We start from the raw sequence: 17581 nt of genomic DNA, 5'->3' as shown, positions 1-17581 counted from the left end.
CATCATTATGGATCTATAATAATCATCATATGGATCTATAATAATCATCATTATGGATCTATAATAATCATCATTATGGATCTTATAATAATCATCATATGGATATTATCTTCCTCCTCTACCTTCTCCACCTCCTTCACTTCTTCCTCCATATCCACCTCCTCATCCTCCAAACTCCACCTTCTTCCTCCATATCCACCTCCTCCAAACTCCACCTTCTTCCTCCATATCCACCGCCTGCTCCTCCCTCTTACCTCCAGTAGATGAGGATTCCCACCAGGACGATGAGTCCCAGGAAGGTGAGGGTGGAGATCACTGCCAGAGGGACCATTGCCCTCCTCTCTCTCTCCCTGGCCAGACCCACCCTGGACTCATGGCTGCTGTTACTGGCCTCTGTAAGTGGTGGGAAGAGGGAAGAACAGACGAGACACACAACTCAGAAAACGTGTCATTCACTCATTCAACTACAACACATTGACTGGCAAACACATCAACAGTAAATCAATCCACATACTCATCCAATTTACCTTCCAGTTCTATAACACAGAGCTCCTCCTTGAACTACGGAACCTTGTTCATTTACATTTTAAACGCTACAGTAGACCTTCGCTTTAACATCTTCATACCCATTCAGCTAACAAATCTAAACCTATTGCTACTTCTCTAACCCATATACAACTGCGACAATGATACATACGGGTGAAAGTGAACACGAATGCTTTCACCAAGTTAACGTGCACTACAGGTTAGTTCATGACAATGGCTCAATGCTTGATGCACACAATGGCTTAAATCTATGGGACTCTTAATGAGCGGAGATCAAAAAAGCCTATTGGCAAAACTGTGCTTCTATTTGCAAAGGCTTGAATGCAGATGGACTTTCTATGAATTTGTTTTCTTGTCTACGGTCTGGATGTGGACAGATATATGGGATATTATAAAGGATTTTCAAGGTTACACATCACAAAAGATTTGCGAGGGGCCCTGAGACTGTCTGAATGATTTGTCAATTACATTGACTGTATAAAGGGACATTAGACCATAAGTGGTCTGCTAAGGCAAAAAACATTTGGGTGTGATTTGGGATTAGGAAGAGATCTGCTGCCCTCTGCTGGAGATCAAGTGCTATAACCAATGGAGTTCTTCACATGATGTTACAATACACAATTGAGACAAAGGCATGTGCATGTTAATGTTAACGAATATAACACAAAACACGTAACAAAGAACACTGAAATGATGATGACTGTGGACTTGATCATGAAAATGTTATAGAAAGCAGAAAGGCCATGACGGTGAATACACACACAGGATTTTAGTTGTCACAGAAAGGTGATGTGTCTCCTAAATCCCAGAGTATTTCCTGTTCCATTGGCATCATGGGAGCTGTAGTTTTCCCCAATCCGACAGGCGCAGCACTGTGCCTTGCCTTGATGTACGGGGAGATGTTGCCCCCTTGTGGATGGTTCTTTACCTGCAACTGGCTCCTCCTCAGAGTCTCTCTCTGTGCGCTCGGTGATAGTGAAGTCTGATGACGTCTCGTTGTCGTACAGGCTCTCGCCCTGCCCCGAGCCACTCTCCACCTCCCCACCTAGCGACCAGGGCACCGCCGCGGTCACCCCAAATACTGCTGCCGTGCTGCCCACTGTATCGTTGGTGACGGCACTGCCGTTCTCGCTCTCAAAGTAGAACGATGAGGAGAGTTCTTCTGTGTCGATGTTGGGAGTGGCGGCGGCTTCAGAGGTGAGTGAGGGTGTGAAGGTGGGGATGTAAGGGAGCGCACCCTCCCCAGAGGCTGAACTCTGAACCCTGTCCCACTCCTCATCTAGTTCCTTCTGGGCTTCTCCAAACAGGGTCGAGCCAGAGGCACTACTGTCTACCGTCTGCAGTTCAGGGGGGAGGGTGGGGGTGAGGGGGGAGGCCGAGTAGGAAGAGGAGGGGGCCGAGGTTTGGAGGGCCGAGACCCAGTGGTCCTTGGAGCTGGACGGTGTGGCTGTAACAGAAACGAGCAGGTCACTATGGAAACCTGAGAGAGGAGGATGAGGAGGAACAGGGGGAGAGGAGAAGGAAGAGAAGAGAGGCTGACCTCCAGATGGGTTGGGGGAGCCTCCCAGAGATGAATGGAGGAGATGGTCTAAATCGCTACCGGAGGAATAGAGCGCTAGGCTAGCCGTCCCCCAGTCAGACGTGGGCAGGGGGAGGTGAGGAGAGGCATGCAACCAGGAGGATGAGAAGCCATCCAGAGAGCAGGTACACAACGACTCCACGCCATCGCTAGCTACCGTGAATTCAACATCACCACCACCGACGACGACACCCACCAGACAAGACTCTACTACACGGCCTGTAGCGTAACTAGAGTCCCCCAGCCCACCAGATACAGAGTCAGTAAGGCCCGGGGTGGCCCCGAACAAAGAGAAGTCACTAGAGAGGAGAAGAGAAGGCTGCAGGGAGAGAGAGGTTGCAGGGAGAGGTCTGAAGGCTAGCTCAGTGGGGGAGTCAGGTAAGGTTTGAAGGGGGTGAGTGTCACTAAACATTGGTGGGTCACCCAAGGCCACAGACGAAGAACCAGACAACATATCACCATCACCACTATCATCATCACCAAAACCATGAGAGACGACTGTCTCCCAACCATACAGGGGGTGTGAGGGGTGAGGGAGGAGAGACAGGGTGGGGGAGGTCATGAGGTACGAGTCACCACTAGACAACAGTGCTATAGCTGCATGCAGGGAGTCCAGAGCAGGAGGGGTCACAGACGACAGGGGTCTAGACGGGGGAGGGGCATGCAGGCAGGCGGTGGGGTCGTTGTTAGGGGTGGAGCCGGGGTTGCCAGGGGTCGACGTGTCACACACAGGGAGGGTGGAGGGGAGTGGCTCACCGTTGAACACCGGCTGCGTGGTCTGCAAGAGTGCCCCGGCGAAGGAGGAGGCAGTGGATGAAAACAAGGGCATGCTGGGACTTGTAGGCCATGGTGGTTCTTCCTGAGAGAGGGAGGAGGCGGAAGTGGCCATGGAAACACCGCTGCCTTTTCCGCTTGGGACGGTCACAGGATACGCCACCCCTCTGCCCTTCTCGGTCTTGGTTGATGAAGTGTTGATGACATCAGTGCGTGATTGCGGAGTGGTCACTGTAGTGGTATACTTCTGGGTTCTTCCCTTGCCTCTGCTGCCCGCTGAGACGGCACCCTCTGCTGGTGCTCTGGTTGTACTGCGATACCTCTCACTCTGCTCTGTGGAAGTCTGTGCTCGGTTGGGTTGAGTGGTCCTGGATGGAGTGCCTGGTGTGGGGGTTCTCCTCTGGACAAATGGGGTGGTGGTTCTGATAGCAGGCAAGGGGAGGCTGGGTGGGCTAGTGGTTGAAGTGGGCCTGGTTCTCGTAGTGCTTTGGGTTGTCCAGTCCATGTCATTGTCCAGTTCTTCACCTGGTTTAGCCCAGGGTCCATAGTCCTCCTGGTGGGGAAATACATTCAGAGTGCATGGGGAAAATACTGAAGTCTTGTCATGAGACACTGCTCCTCGTACTATATCCTACGTTTAAATTAAAGCTTTTCTTGCAGTACGCTACTGACAGTATTATCACATTGCATTATGAAAAAAGCTACATTTATGCAATACTATACTTACTTCCCCTTCAAATTCAGTAGAATCTGGATAAGGTGTTGCCTCTGAAAAGAATCACAGATGATAGCGTTAGAGACCGAGTCGTGGGATTTCATACTTAATAATGTACCATCCCTAAAGCAAAGGACGTTGAAAATACATTACTGTACAGATGTAGGATCGTAATTTGAGCAGGGTGATCAATTAAGATCGTACATCTGTAAACATGTTCATACGAATATCAAAGACAGTGTGGCAATCGAAGAAAACAGCCTAGACATTGTTATGTGTGATTTGTTTTTCTTCAATTTAGTTACAACTTTGACAATTACTAACAATGGCATTATAATTTAAGATATTGGTCCCATTGACAAACCCAACGACGTTGTAACAGACAAGCACTTAACTTGAAACGTACATCAAAATGTGACAGAGAAAATATCTATAAAGTATCTTCCAAAAACACACATACAAACATTGTGAGCCAATACGTGAAAACCATTCTGATGAAAAACTGAAGAGGCTTGACAAAAATCTTCGGAAGCTTGAGATCCACTAAGGTCACATCTTTCAATGGGTCCACAGTATATGAAGCGAAAACTCATGCGATATAATATTAATCTATACTAGAAACCTTTGAGAATATGTTGCTGTCGGTGTAGATATCAGGTGAGGGAGAGAGAGAAACAGTGAGATAACAACATGAGGGAGATGTTCGGATATATTGGGCAGAACTTCCGGGTCAGCACAAACTGAGTATTAACACACACACACACACACACACACACACACACACACACACACACACACACACACACACACACACACACACACACACACACACACACACACACACACACACACACACACACACACACACACACACACACACACACACACACACACACACTCTTACCTGGATTGGGCTAAATTACATATGGAGGCCTCAGGCCTGATCAGAATGGGTTTGTGAAGCATGAGGTGGGTTTATAAAGAGTTAAGTGGAAAGGGAAGGAATGAATGAATGAGTGCACAACCAGACCTCACAAAGGAGTTGTTTTGTCACCACAACTGTCACAGTGCATTCGGTCACACAATTGTATCAAGTCATTTGGATGAGTGTGTACAATTTATGCACATTGAAATTGAAATATGATGCAGAGGATTTTTAGCAACAATAAATTAGTTTATTATCAACTTCAGCAGATACAGAGTTCCCGTCATTTCATACAAATGACAAATGCTGCCCATAAGCAAACATTCTCTCACTGTGACCGGAGGAAATGGTGCCATTTCAAAATGTTTTGTCGTTTGTGTGACATAGGACACATGGAATAACCTTTGACCTCAACCAAACAGATTGAGGGGGGGTATTCCTCGCCTTAGAAATATAGAAACGCACATTTTAAGGAAGTACATAGACAGAAGAGGACATGAAAAATAAACAACTTTCACCCAGAGCCAGAACACACTAGAAACAGCAGTAGAACATAGAGGAACTGGTGTATGTTAAAAGGAACAGGGCTAGACAGAAAGAAGAGTGGATGTCATACAGGGTTCATGATGTGCTGGGAAACAGAAGTGTCTCTGGAAACCTGTTACAGTTTGGTAGGTGTGACATATGTAAAAGGTGTGGACACCAATCAGAATTTCAGAAACCACGAAAGAACTATATATTTACTTCCTCTGAATTCCTCAACACAATCCATTAATGCCTAGTTAATAAGTCTATCTGAGAAGCCTTCACAGCATATTAATTGCAAACTGACTGACTACCATTAAAGAGACACAATAAAGGGAACTGGTTTGCAAATGGTCAACCATCTTGGTTTGGTCTCTACTCTTCATGTAATCAGAATGCTACGTACGGTCTGTGTAGAGGTATTTGCGGTTGCGGTCGTCAGTCTTACCGGGGTCTTCGAAGGGCATGTCGACGGACAGCTGCTCGCTCACATGACCGTACAGACCATTGGTGCACACGGCCACCACCTGCACCACATAGCTAGTATTGGCTATCAGGTCCTGCAGCATGGCCCCCTGGGGAACAACAGGGAGAGGTTAGTACAGGGGATTTAGTGTCATGGTGGTGGAGAAGGTGGTGGTGGTGGTGGATGAGGAGGAGGTGGTGAAGGTGGTGGTGGTGAAGGTAGAGGAGATGGTGGTGGTGGTGTTGGTGGAGAAGGCGGCGGTGGTGGTGGAGAAGGTGGTGGAGGTGAAGGTGGTGGTGGAAGAAGTGAAGATGGGGGTGGAGGAGGAGGTGGAGGTGTGTTACGGATACAGGTATCCTGTGTCTGTGTGTATATGTATCCTGTGTTGTTTTCTCTCCTTCTCCCCTCGCAGGTGAAAATCATCACTCCCCAATCAGTCACCAATCCAATCATCAATCCCCCCCCCATTACCGTATGTTTATTAATAAACCGGTAAATTTCAGTTGTCCTGGTTATTTCGTTCTCACTTTTACTTTGTCACAATTATAATTTGCATGAGTTATGTTACGGGTCTCATTACCATCCCCCCTAGACTGTCGGGCCAAAAGGGATTCGTAACAAGGTGGTTATAGCATCTGCTCTTGCATTCAATCACATTATGGTTCTTTAGTTTCTTCATTTGTTTCTTCATTCCTTCATTAATTCCTGCAAACCTTCTGAAATGTGATTGACCGGGTTTGGTCATCTGTGTGTGTTAGTCCACCACCACCACTTCATAAAGGATGCTCACCACATCCTGGTCTCCGTCAGTCAGGTACTGGAAGGTTGCAGAGTCCTCTCCTTGGGCCAGCCTGTAGGTGACTGAGTACTTCTCTATCCCGGCGTCGTACACCGCCCTCGGCCGCTCCCACATCACCAGCAGGCTGGTCAGGTTATGGGGGTCCGCCTGCACATTCTCCGGCTCTGAACTACAGACTGACAGAGAAAGAAGGGAGAGAGAGAGAGAGAGAAAGGGAGAGAGAGAAATACAGGGAGAGAGAGAAATAGAGAGGGAGAGAGAGAGAAAGGGAAATAGAGACAGAGAGAAAGGGAGAGAGAGAAGAGAAATCAAAATATTAGAATTAATATAGATAAGAATCAAATATAAGAGAATCAGCCTCAACTGGGTGTTTGTCCTTCCTAATTGGTCCCATCACAGATTAGCGCTCCAGTACTAACGCAGATCACAGACGCATTGAGACCCCGGGATTAATACAGATTACAGGAGTAGGGAGAGATTAAAGTCAATCGAAATGAGACATGAGACAATGGCCAGGTACAATGACTAAACCATTGACTCATTTCCTACATGATCTGCACTTCAGTTTACCTACGGATTCATCCTCGGCCCAGGGGGGTTGGTGGAGGGGTGAATAGATTTATTTCATGTTTTTAATGATGGTGAGGGATTTCGGAAAGGGAGACTTACAGTTGTACAAACCCCATTTTCAACACAAGAGAAAAGCAAAGGAACAACAGAGTCTTTTCCTAACTACTCGCAAAACAAATCACAACAAAAGCACAAATAATTGCCATCTCTATTTTGTTGCGAAAAGCATCTCACTCTGGTAAACAAATGGTATGTCCAATAACAACTGGGAAGCAATTCATGTACATATCATATTCAATGCACTCTATCCATTTTTCAAAGACACTTGAAAAGTCCTCTGTGAAAGTGAGGAGGCAGCCACAGACTCTGAGCAGGTAACCTAGCAACTACCTGGTCTAAAAAAACAGATGCGGACATGACACATTAAGTAGTGAGAAACAGAGAGAGAGAGGGTCCCTGGCTTAGCATATTAGCCTGGTGCCTAAGCATTCACAACAATTACATTCTCCCTTTAAGGTTAGAATGTATTTAACCTTTAATTAACTAGGTAAGTCAGTTAACAATGTGTTCTTATTTACAATGACGGCCTACTTGTAAAGCCCCCGCGTGAGAGTCTGGGTATGATTAAGGAGGCACACAAACATGCAGTCTGAATAGCATCCATGTGCTAGTTAAAGTCCTGATTATGTTGAAAACACACATCAAACTACTGCAATCACTTCTTTAGTAGGGTAAGGGACGCCCAAAATAGGGCACGGCAGTGGTGACAGGCAGGCAGGTTCACAGTTGGGTTACCAGTGTATGCCTCCTATGATCATTTTAATAGGCCACCAACAGTGTCATCAAATATATTTTGGACATTTGATATTGGTGTGTTGCTATTTGCTGTTCAGAATGTAATATTCTATGAAAATGTAGGCATGCTAGCAGATGCCCATAGATTTCCAGTCATTGCGCTAATGCCAGTGAGCATTGGCTCGCAAAACTACCTCTAACTTCCTTCATACTGGGCACAGAGACATACATCATCAAGACCATGATTAGTTGAATTGGGTGTTAGTACCAAGAACCAGGAGTGAATACAAGAGATTCATTCTGTAGCTAGAGAACTCATGATATCTCAAGGAGTGACAAGAGTCATCGTTTTGCTAGGGCCAATCTACTTTACGATGTTCCCTCTTACTACCTACCCTCTTACTATCTCTGACTTTGCTACTTTGAGGAGAAATGTACTTACTATGACTGTGAAATGTGGTTGCCCCATAGCTATTTTAAGATTAACACACTAACTGTAACTCGCTCTGGATAGGAGAACCGGTGTAACTGAGTCAGGTTTGTAGGCCTCCTTGCTCACACACGCTTTTCAGTTCTGCCCACAAATGTTCTATAGGTTTGAGGTCAGGGTTTTGTGATGGCCACTCCAATACCTTGACTTTGTCATCCTTAAGCCATTTTAACAACTTTGGAAGTATGCTTGGGGTCATTGTCCATTTGGAAGACCCATTTGCGACCAAGCTTCAACTTCCTGACTGATGTCTTGAGATGTTGCTTCAATATATCCACATAATTTTCCTCCCTCGTGATGCCATCTATTTTGTGAAGTGCACCAGTCTCTCCTGCAGCAAAGCACCCCGACATGATGCTGCCACCCCCGTGCTTCACGGTTGAGATGGTGTTCTTCGGCTTGCAAGCCTCCCTCTTTTTCCTCCGAACATAACAATGGTCATCATGGCCAAACAGTTCTACTTTTGTTTCATCAGACCAGAGGACATTCCTCCAAAAAGTACGATCTTTGTTCCCTTGTGCACCTGCAAACCGCAGTCTGGCTTTTTTTAAATTGTGGTTTTGGAGCAGTGGCTTCCTTGCTGAGTGGCCTTTCAGGTTATGTCGCTATAGGACTTGTTTTACTGTGGATATAGATACTTTTGTACCTGCTTCCCCCAGCATCTTCACAAGGTCCTTTGCTATTGTTCTGGGATTGATTTGCACTTTTCGCACCAAAGTAAATTTATCTCTAGGAGACAGAATGAGTCTCCTTCCTGAGTGGTATGACGGCTGTGTGGTCCCATGGTGTTTATACTTGCATACTATTGTTTGTACAGATGAAGGTGGTACCTTCAGGTGTTTGAAAATTGCTTTCAAAGATGAACCAGACTTGTGAAAGTCTACAATTTCTTTTCTGAGGTCTTGGCTGATTTCTTTTGATTATCCCATGATGTCAAGCAGAGGCACTGAGTTTGAAGATAGGCCTTGAAATATATCCACATGTGCACCTCCAATTGACTCAAATGATGTCCATCAGAAGCTTCTAAAGCCATGACATAATTTTCTGGAATTTTCGAACTTGTTTAAAGGCACAGTTAACGTAGTGTATGTAAACTTCTGGAATTGTGATACAGTGAATTATAAGTGAAATAATCTGTCTGTAAACAATTGTTGGAAAAATGACTTGTGTCATGCACAAAGTAGACAACCGACTTGGCAAAACTATAGTTTGTTAACAAGAAATCTGTGGAGTGGTTGAAAAACAAGTTTGAATGACTCCAACCTAAGTATATGTGAACTTCCCGACTTCAACTGTACATACTGGGAGTGAGGACCTCCTCTGAAAGACCGACAGGTACATACTGGGAGTGAGGACCTCCTCTGACAGACCGACAGGTACATACTGGGAGTGAGGACCTCCTCTGACAGACCGACAGGTACATACTGGGAGTGAGGACCTCCTCTGACAGACCGACAGGTACATACTGGGAGTGAGGACCTCCTCTGACAGACCGACAGGTACATACTGGGAGTGAGGACCTCCTCTGACAGACCGACAGGTACATACTGGGAGTGAGGACCTCCTCTGACAGACCGACAGGTACATACTGGGAGTGAGGACCTCCTCTGACAGACCGACAGGTACATACTGGGAGTGAGGACCTCCTCTGACAGACCGACAGGTACATACTGGGAGTGAGGACCTCCTCTGACAGACCGACAGGTACATACTGGGAGTGAGGACCTCCTCTGACAGACCGACAGGTACATACTGGGAGTGAGGACCGCCTCTGACAGACCGACAGGTACATACTGGGAGTGAGGACCTCCTCTGACAGACCGACAGGTACGTACTGGGAGTGAGGACCTCCTCTGACAGACCGACAGGTACGTACTGGGAGTGAGGACCTCCTCTGACAGACCGACAGGTACGTACTGGGAGTGAGGACCTCCTCTGACAGACCGACAGGTACGTACTGGGAGTGAGGACCTCCTCTGACAGACAGACAGGTACGTACTGGGAGTGAGGACCTCCTCTGACAGACACACAGGTACGTACAGGGAGTGAGGACCTCCTCTGTCAGACAGACAGGTACGTACTGTGAGTGAGGACCTCCTCTGTCAGACAGACAGGTACGTACTGTGAGTGAGGACCTCCACAGACAGACAGACAGACAGACAGACAGACAGACAGACAGACAGACAGACAGACAGACAGACAGACAGACAGACAGACAGACAGACAGACAGACAGACAGACAGACAGACAGGTACATATTGGGAGTGAGGACCTCCTCTGTCAGACAGACAGACAGGTACATATTGGGAGTGAGGACCTCCTCTGTCAGACAGACCGGTGCGTACTGGGAGTGAGGACCTCCTCTGACTGACAGACAGACAGGTGCGTATTGGGAGTGAGGACCTCCTCTGACAGACAGACAGACAGGTACGTATTGGGAGTGAGGACCTCCTCTGACAGACAGACAGACAGGTACGTATTGGGAGTGAGGACCTCCTCTGACAGACAGACAGACAGACAGGTACGTATTGGGAGTGAGGACCTCCTCTGACAGACAGACAGACAGACAGGTACGTATTGGGAGTGAGGACCTCCTCTGACAGACAGACAGACAGACATTGGGAGTGAGGACCTCCTCTGACAGACAGACAGACAGACAGACAGACAGACAGACAGACAGACAGACAGACAGACAGACAGACAGACAGACAGGTACGTATTGGGAGTGAGAACCTCCTCTGACAGACAGACAGACAGACAGGTACGTATTGGGAGTGAGAACCTCCTCTGACAGACAGACAGACAGACAGGTACGTATTGGGAGTGAGGACCTCCTCTGACAGACAGACAGACAGACATTGGGAGTGAGGACCTCCTCTGACAGACAGACAGACAGACAGACAGACAGACAGACAGACAGACAGACAGACAGACAGACAGACAGACAGGTACGTATTGGGAGTGAGAACCTCCTCTGACAGACAGACAGACAGACAGACAGACAGACAGACAGACAGACAGACAGACAGACAGGTACGTATTGGGAGTGAGAACCTCCTCAGACAGACAGACAGACAGACAGACAGACAGGTACGTATTGGGAGTGAGAACCTCCTCAGACAGACAGACAGACAGACAGACAGACAGACAGACAGACAGACAGACAGACAGACAGACAGGTACGTATTGGGAGTGAGAACCTCCACAGACAGACAGACAGACAGACAGGTACGTATTGGGAGTGAGAACCTCCTCAGACAGACAGACAGGTACGTATTGGGAGTGAGAACCTCCTCAGACAGACAGACAGGTACGTATTGGGAGTGAGAACCTCCTCAGACAGACAGACAGACAGACAGACAGACAGACAGACAGACAGACAGACAGACAGACAGACAGACAGGTACGTATTGGGAGTGAGAACCTAGACAGACAGACAGACAGACAGACAGACAGACAGACAGACAGACAGACAGACAGACAGACAGGTACGTATTGGGAGTGAGAACCTAGACAGACAGACAGACAGACAGACAGACAGACAGACAGGTACGTATTGGGAGTGAGAACCTAGACAGACAGACAGACAGACAGACAGACAGACAGACAGACAGACAGACAGACAGACAGACAGACAGACAGGTACGTACTGGGAGTGAGGACCTCCTCCGTGCCGGTATAGGAGGAGAAGACCTGGCCCATGAACTGCTGCTGCTGCTCCCTGAAGTTGTTCTGCAGGTAGTCCATCAACATCACATAGCCTGCCTGATGCATGGTCATCACCTCACAGAACATCTCCAGCTACAACACAATACAACCAACACGTTCATAAACACATTATTACACATTAGTGCTTGTTATTGCAAGGTGATTTCACATTGTGTCCTTGGGCACAATGCCACACAAGGAGAGACCACATAAAGATCATCGGGAAATGATGGTTGTATTACTATTATCATTATTCACATAGACCTAAACAACTGGTTCAAACAGTATTCAGTCCTCTCACACCCTAACACACACACACGTGCTACACACAAGCATGCATGTATATCATATACACATCTTGTACAGTCTATTGTGTAACACTATATATACAGTGCATTCAGAAAGTATTCAGACCTCTTCCCCTTTTCCACATTTAGATCAATTACAGCCTTATTCTAAAATTGATTAAATAAAACATGTTCCTCATCAATCTACATGAAATACCCCATAATGACACAGCGAAAACAGTTTTTTTTACATTTTTTTCAAATGTATTACAAATTAGAAACAACTTATTTACAGAAGTATTCAGACCCTTTGCTATGAGACTCGAAATTGAGTTTATATTGATCATCCTTGATGTTTCTACAACTTGATTGGAGTTTACCTATGGTAAATTCAATTGATTGGACATGATTTGGAAAGGCACACACCTGGTCACCCCTCATAGCCTGGTTCCTCTCTAGGTTTCTTCCTAGGTTCTGGCCTTTCTAGGGAGTGCTTCTACACCTGCATTGCTTGCTGTTTGGGGTTTTAGGCTGGGTTTCTGTACAGCACTTTGAGATATCAGCTGATGTAAGAAGGGGTTTATAAATACATTTGATTTTATTAAATGAGTGAGAGAGTGTGTGTGTGTGTGTGTGTCTTTCTTGTAGCCCTCAGGGTATTTATGATTGACAGGTGTTACCTGAGGTGTACACAAGCAGTCATTAAATCCAAGAAATATAGACAGAGGCCTTCACTCCGCTTAAAATGAAACGCATGGTACTGACACACACACACACACACACACACACACACACACACACATTTGATACCTTATCAAAAAGGGTCACACACACAAAGAAAGACACACAGAGCTACAACCAATTATGAATAGCGACTTGAAGGAGCATATGTTAAGCTCCCACCCAACCCATTCATACTATAAAAAAACAACTGTCATCTGACAGGGAACAAATAGGGAGATGAGGAGGCGTCCAGCACTCTCCCGCTCCCTTTCTCTTCTGTACTAACAAAAACAATATTTCCACACACACTCTCTGCTTTTATTCTCACACACACACACACACACACACACACACACACACACACACACACACACACCACACACACACACACACACACACACACACCTGCGTGTCGGAGATGGCCACAGTGTTCTTGAAGACAATCCACTCCACAGTATCAGTGCAGGGTGGGGTGGTGAGGGAGCCATTGTAGGTGAAGTACTTATCTGTTGAGTTGGGCAGGAGGCCACGGAGAGAGAAGGGACCCACCATCCCGCTCTTACCTTGAGAAAAGGAGGGTAGAGGAGAAGAGGGGGACATGTGTAAGATGTAACTGCACGGAAGGCTAAATAAAGTAGTGAGAGAGAAAGAGAGGATAGACGACAAACATCAAATGTTCATTATCATGACACAGTGAGATAGTGGGTGTATGACTGTGGGGTAAAGTGGCACTTGACTTTAAATCTGTACAAAGAAGTTTGTACAACTAGCTTTCATAAGAGCTTGACATTACCCACAACAATGAGCTGATGCACTGAAGTCCTCTGTAACGCCTACTTGCATGACAAACTTCAACTGCCATTAGCATGAATTAACTACACTTAAGCCATAAGGCACCTCAGGGTTTGTGGTATATGGCCAATATACCACAGCTCAGGGCTGTTCTAACGCACAATGCAATGCGGTGTGCGTGGATACAGCCCTTAACTGTGCTATATCAGCCATATACCACAAACCCTGAGGTGCCTTATTATATAAACTGGTTACAAAGGTAATTAGAACAGTAAAAATAAATGTTTTGTCATACCTTTCAGCATTCAGGACTCGAACCACCTAGTTTCTAATAGCCCAGGCTATGCAGACTTTCAATTAGTACTGTGCAGTACTATAATGAAACGCAAACTAGGGGTTTATAGCTACGCTTGGATAAGGTGGCTTTGTGTTTGGTTAACTTAGTGTGGCGCCCCAGGTGGTGTGGCCGGGGAATGCCACTATTTGGGGAGTCAGCCACACACCACAACCAGCAGATTAGGGTGCAGCAAGCTAGGTTGCAGTGCCACGCCCTGCACCTGAAGCCACTCCGTGTCGTTAAGGTGTCCGCATGCATAGGTTCGGTTTGCTCTTAGCAGAATTCGACTAGGCGAAGTGAACATCTCGTTTCACATAGTCCCTAAAGACCCTCGCTTGAAAAACTTGAAAAAAGCTGCAATAATGTTGTTTGTTCCTCTTGAGATGCCATATCAACAACATACCCAGTAACAATTCCTCAACATAGTTTGAATCAAAGTTAAATCAAGGAATCTGTCATTCATTTTTATATTTTTGCCAAGGAGGTCTTATGTAGTGCAATTTTAAATTAACTAAGATGTTTGGTGCAGTATTTTTCAAGGGAAAAAATGTGCATCAAAAGTAGTTGTCTAGTTGAAAGACAAACTCTTCAAATCCCTACTGTTGACCAATCCCTGACGAAGGGGCGTAGACTTTGGCTACGAACTTCGGTTTGCCTCAAGAAATAATTGCGTGTGCTAAAACCCTACCAACCCCCAAAACAAACAAAAAAATGTCACAAAATGTAGTCGCAATATATGTGCAAACTGTTTTGACTGGGAAGTATACACTAAGCTTTAGGCTGCTACACAGTGGACACATTTAAGGTGCTGGTTCAGTTCCACAGGGGAGGAGATCCTTGCTGGATGCCAGAGGCTGAGCTCTACAGACATTTGGAGGAAGCCCGTGCACATTGACTTTCCACAGGAAGAAAAAACTGGAAAGAACAAATCAGCTGGTAAGCTGGATAGCAGCCCAGCTATTTAGTCTCTTAAGTTCCAGTTAAAATGTATCCCCTGTGTGTGGGAGTGGTTTTGAATGACATTTTTTTACCATCCTTTTTGTGAACCCATTTATTTGAAAAAATATGCCATTGTTCTTGTCAATGTTCCTCATCATTGACATCCTACCAGCCATGCCTAGCGAATCGTTACATTAAATACACTACTTTAAGGTGAGCATTGGATTGGTATAAGGTTACTGGAGGTCAGGTTGGCATACCGAATCGGCTGACACTGTTGACTCCGTCGATAATGGCCATGTAGTTGTCATTGTCTTCGATGCCTGTCTGTAAAGAGGGAATAGAAACAGGTTAGTCAGACCTCTCAAAAGTCTACAGTGGCTTCCTCTCCTCTCCTTCACTTTTTTGTGTCTCTATATTTTTAGGCTGCTTTAAAGTTCTGACCCGCTAAACTGAAGCTAACACCGATGCTAAACTAAGCTGAAGCTAACAATGATGCTAAACTAAACTGAAGTTAAGACTGATGCTAAACTAAGCTGAAGCTAACAATGATGCTAAACTAAGCTGAAGCTAACAATGATGCTAAACTAAACTGAAGCTAACAATGATGCTAAACTGAAGCTCACACTGATGCAAGCTAATAGCTAGAGACTGTATAATCCACAGCTGAACCCAAACTCTATAATGCATGTTTAATCTGTGGTCAGTCTGATACTGTGGTGGGTAATTCGTTCCACTATCCTGTCCCCTTTGATTTCAGGGTCGGTCGCGGAGTGTAGCATAATCTAGGGGCCTCGTGCGGAATAATTGTACAAAAAATAATAATATTACTAGCATAGTTTTTTTCTAAATTATGCTAGCTCACGAGGCCCCTTGATGAGCCAATTGCCTCTTCTACCTAATGGTAAGTCATGCCATTGCAAGTAGATATGTCATCCCTCATCGACTATGAAAAACCTTGCTGGTATGGGTGCAAAATGATCCACTACACTCTCTTGACACAGGTCATGCACACACACACACACATATGCATGAACACACACACACGCTCAAACACACATCCACACAAAAGCATAAACACACAGACAGCGCAAATACACTCTTCCTGTCAGTGTCGACAGCTAATCTACCTAGAGTACCTACCTTCCTGAACCCCCTCAGGAACACCCGCTCCACCCAATCTACTTACAGTACCGACCTACCTGAACCCCCTCAGGAACACCCGCTCCACCCAATCTACTTACAGTACCGACCTTCCTGAACCCCCTCAGGAACACCCGCTCCACCCAATCTACTTACAGTACCGACCTTCCTGAACCCCCACCAGGAAAATCCGCTCCACCCAATCTACCTATAGTACCTACCTATCTGAACCCCCTCAGGAACACCCGCTCCACCCAATCTACTTACAGTACCGACCTTCCTGAACCCCTCAGGAACACCCGCTCCACCCAATCTACTTACAGTACCGACCTTCCTGAACCCCCACCAGGAAAATCCGCTCCACCCAATCTACCTATAGTACCTACCTACCTGAACCCCCTCAGGAACACCCGCTCCACCCAATCTACTTACAGTACTGACCTACCTGAACCCCCTCAGGAACACCCGCTCCACCCAATCTACTTACAGTACCGACCTTCCTGAACCCCCACCAGGAAAATCCCTCCACCCAATCTACCTAGAACCTGAACCCCTCAGGAACACCCGCTCCACCCAATCTACTTACAGTACCTACCTATCTGAACCCCCTCAGGAACACCCGCTCCACCCAATCTACTTACAGTACCGACCTTCCTGAACCCCCCACCAGGAAAATCCGCTCCACCCAATCTACCTAGAATACCTACATACCTGAACCCCCTCAGGAACACCCCGCTCCACCCAATCTACTTACAGTACCGACCTACCTGAACCCCCTCAGGAACACCCCGCTCCACCCAATCTACCTAGAATACCTACCTACCTGAACCCCCTCAGGAACACCCCGCTCCACCCAATCTACCTAGAATACCTACATACCTGAACCCCCTCAGGAACACCCCGCTCCACCCAATCTACTTACAGTACCGACCTACCTGAACCCCCTCAGGAACACCCCGCTCCACCCAATCTACCTAGAATACCTACCTACCTGAACCCCCTCAGGAACACCCCGCTCCACCCAATCTACCTAGAATACCTACCTACCTGAACCCCCTCAGGAACACCCCGCTCCACCCAATCTACCTAGAATACCTACATACCTGAACCCCCTCAGGAACACCCCGCTCCACCCAATCTACCTAGAATACCTACCTACCTGAACCACCCCCCGTTGGAGCAACACTTAACACACTATTTGCTCCAGACATTTATTACATGCTCATAGCAAGTCACAACATACAAACACACACCTCTAACAGCACAGAGAGAGCTGTGATCCTGCCCCCGTCCTTGATGGCCTGGTCTATGGACTCAAAGTGAAGTGCTTCATAACAGTAGATCTGCATCTGGAACAGACAGAGATAAGGTACAGGAGATGGTTGATATCCTATGTACTGTCATTGAACAAAAGTTTTGAGAATGACAAAAATATAAATTTTCACAAAGTCTGCTGCCTCAGTGTCTT

General features: G+C 46.4%; 1 protein-coding gene across 4 annotated transcripts in view; it reads right to left on the bottom strand.

Annotated features, from left to right (window-relative positions):
• LOC118358778 (receptor-type tyrosine-protein phosphatase zeta-like) overlaps positions 1 to 17581 on the bottom strand; it is an 86667-nt gene that overhangs the window by 20859 nt on the left and 48227 nt on the right. For 2 of the 4 annotated variants that reach the window (XM_052480597.1, XM_052480598.1), the window contains exons 5-14: positions 17367 to 17462; positions 15231 to 15297; positions 13308 to 13465; positions 11835 to 11985; positions 6321 to 6505; positions 5513 to 5639; positions 3627 to 3667; positions 2882 to 3452; positions 1475 to 1993; positions 255 to 393 (exon numbers count right to left, since the gene is read on the bottom strand). In XM_052480597.1, coding sequence (XP_052336557.1) covers positions 255 to 393; positions 1475 to 1993; positions 2882 to 3452; positions 3627 to 3667; positions 5513 to 5639; positions 6321 to 6505; positions 11835 to 11985; positions 13308 to 13465; positions 15231 to 15297; positions 17367 to 17462 — 2054 coding nt within the window. The remainder of the gene's footprint in view (positions 1 to 254; positions 394 to 1474; positions 1994 to 2881; positions 3453 to 3626; positions 3668 to 5512; positions 5640 to 6320; positions 6506 to 11834; positions 11986 to 13307; positions 13466 to 15230; positions 15298 to 17366; positions 17463 to 17581) is intronic. The other 2 variants (XM_052480599.1, XM_052480600.1) reach the window with 1 other exon arrangement.

This window comes from Oncorhynchus keta, chromosome 26, assembly GCF_023373465.1.
Source record: "Oncorhynchus keta strain PuntledgeMale-10-30-2019 chromosome 26, Oket_V2, whole genome shotgun sequence".
Lineage (NCBI taxonomy): Eukaryota > Metazoa > Chordata > Actinopteri > Salmoniformes > Salmonidae > Oncorhynchus > Oncorhynchus keta.
Note: the sequence above shows the minus strand (reverse complement) of the source record. Positions and strands in the feature narration are given on the sequence as shown.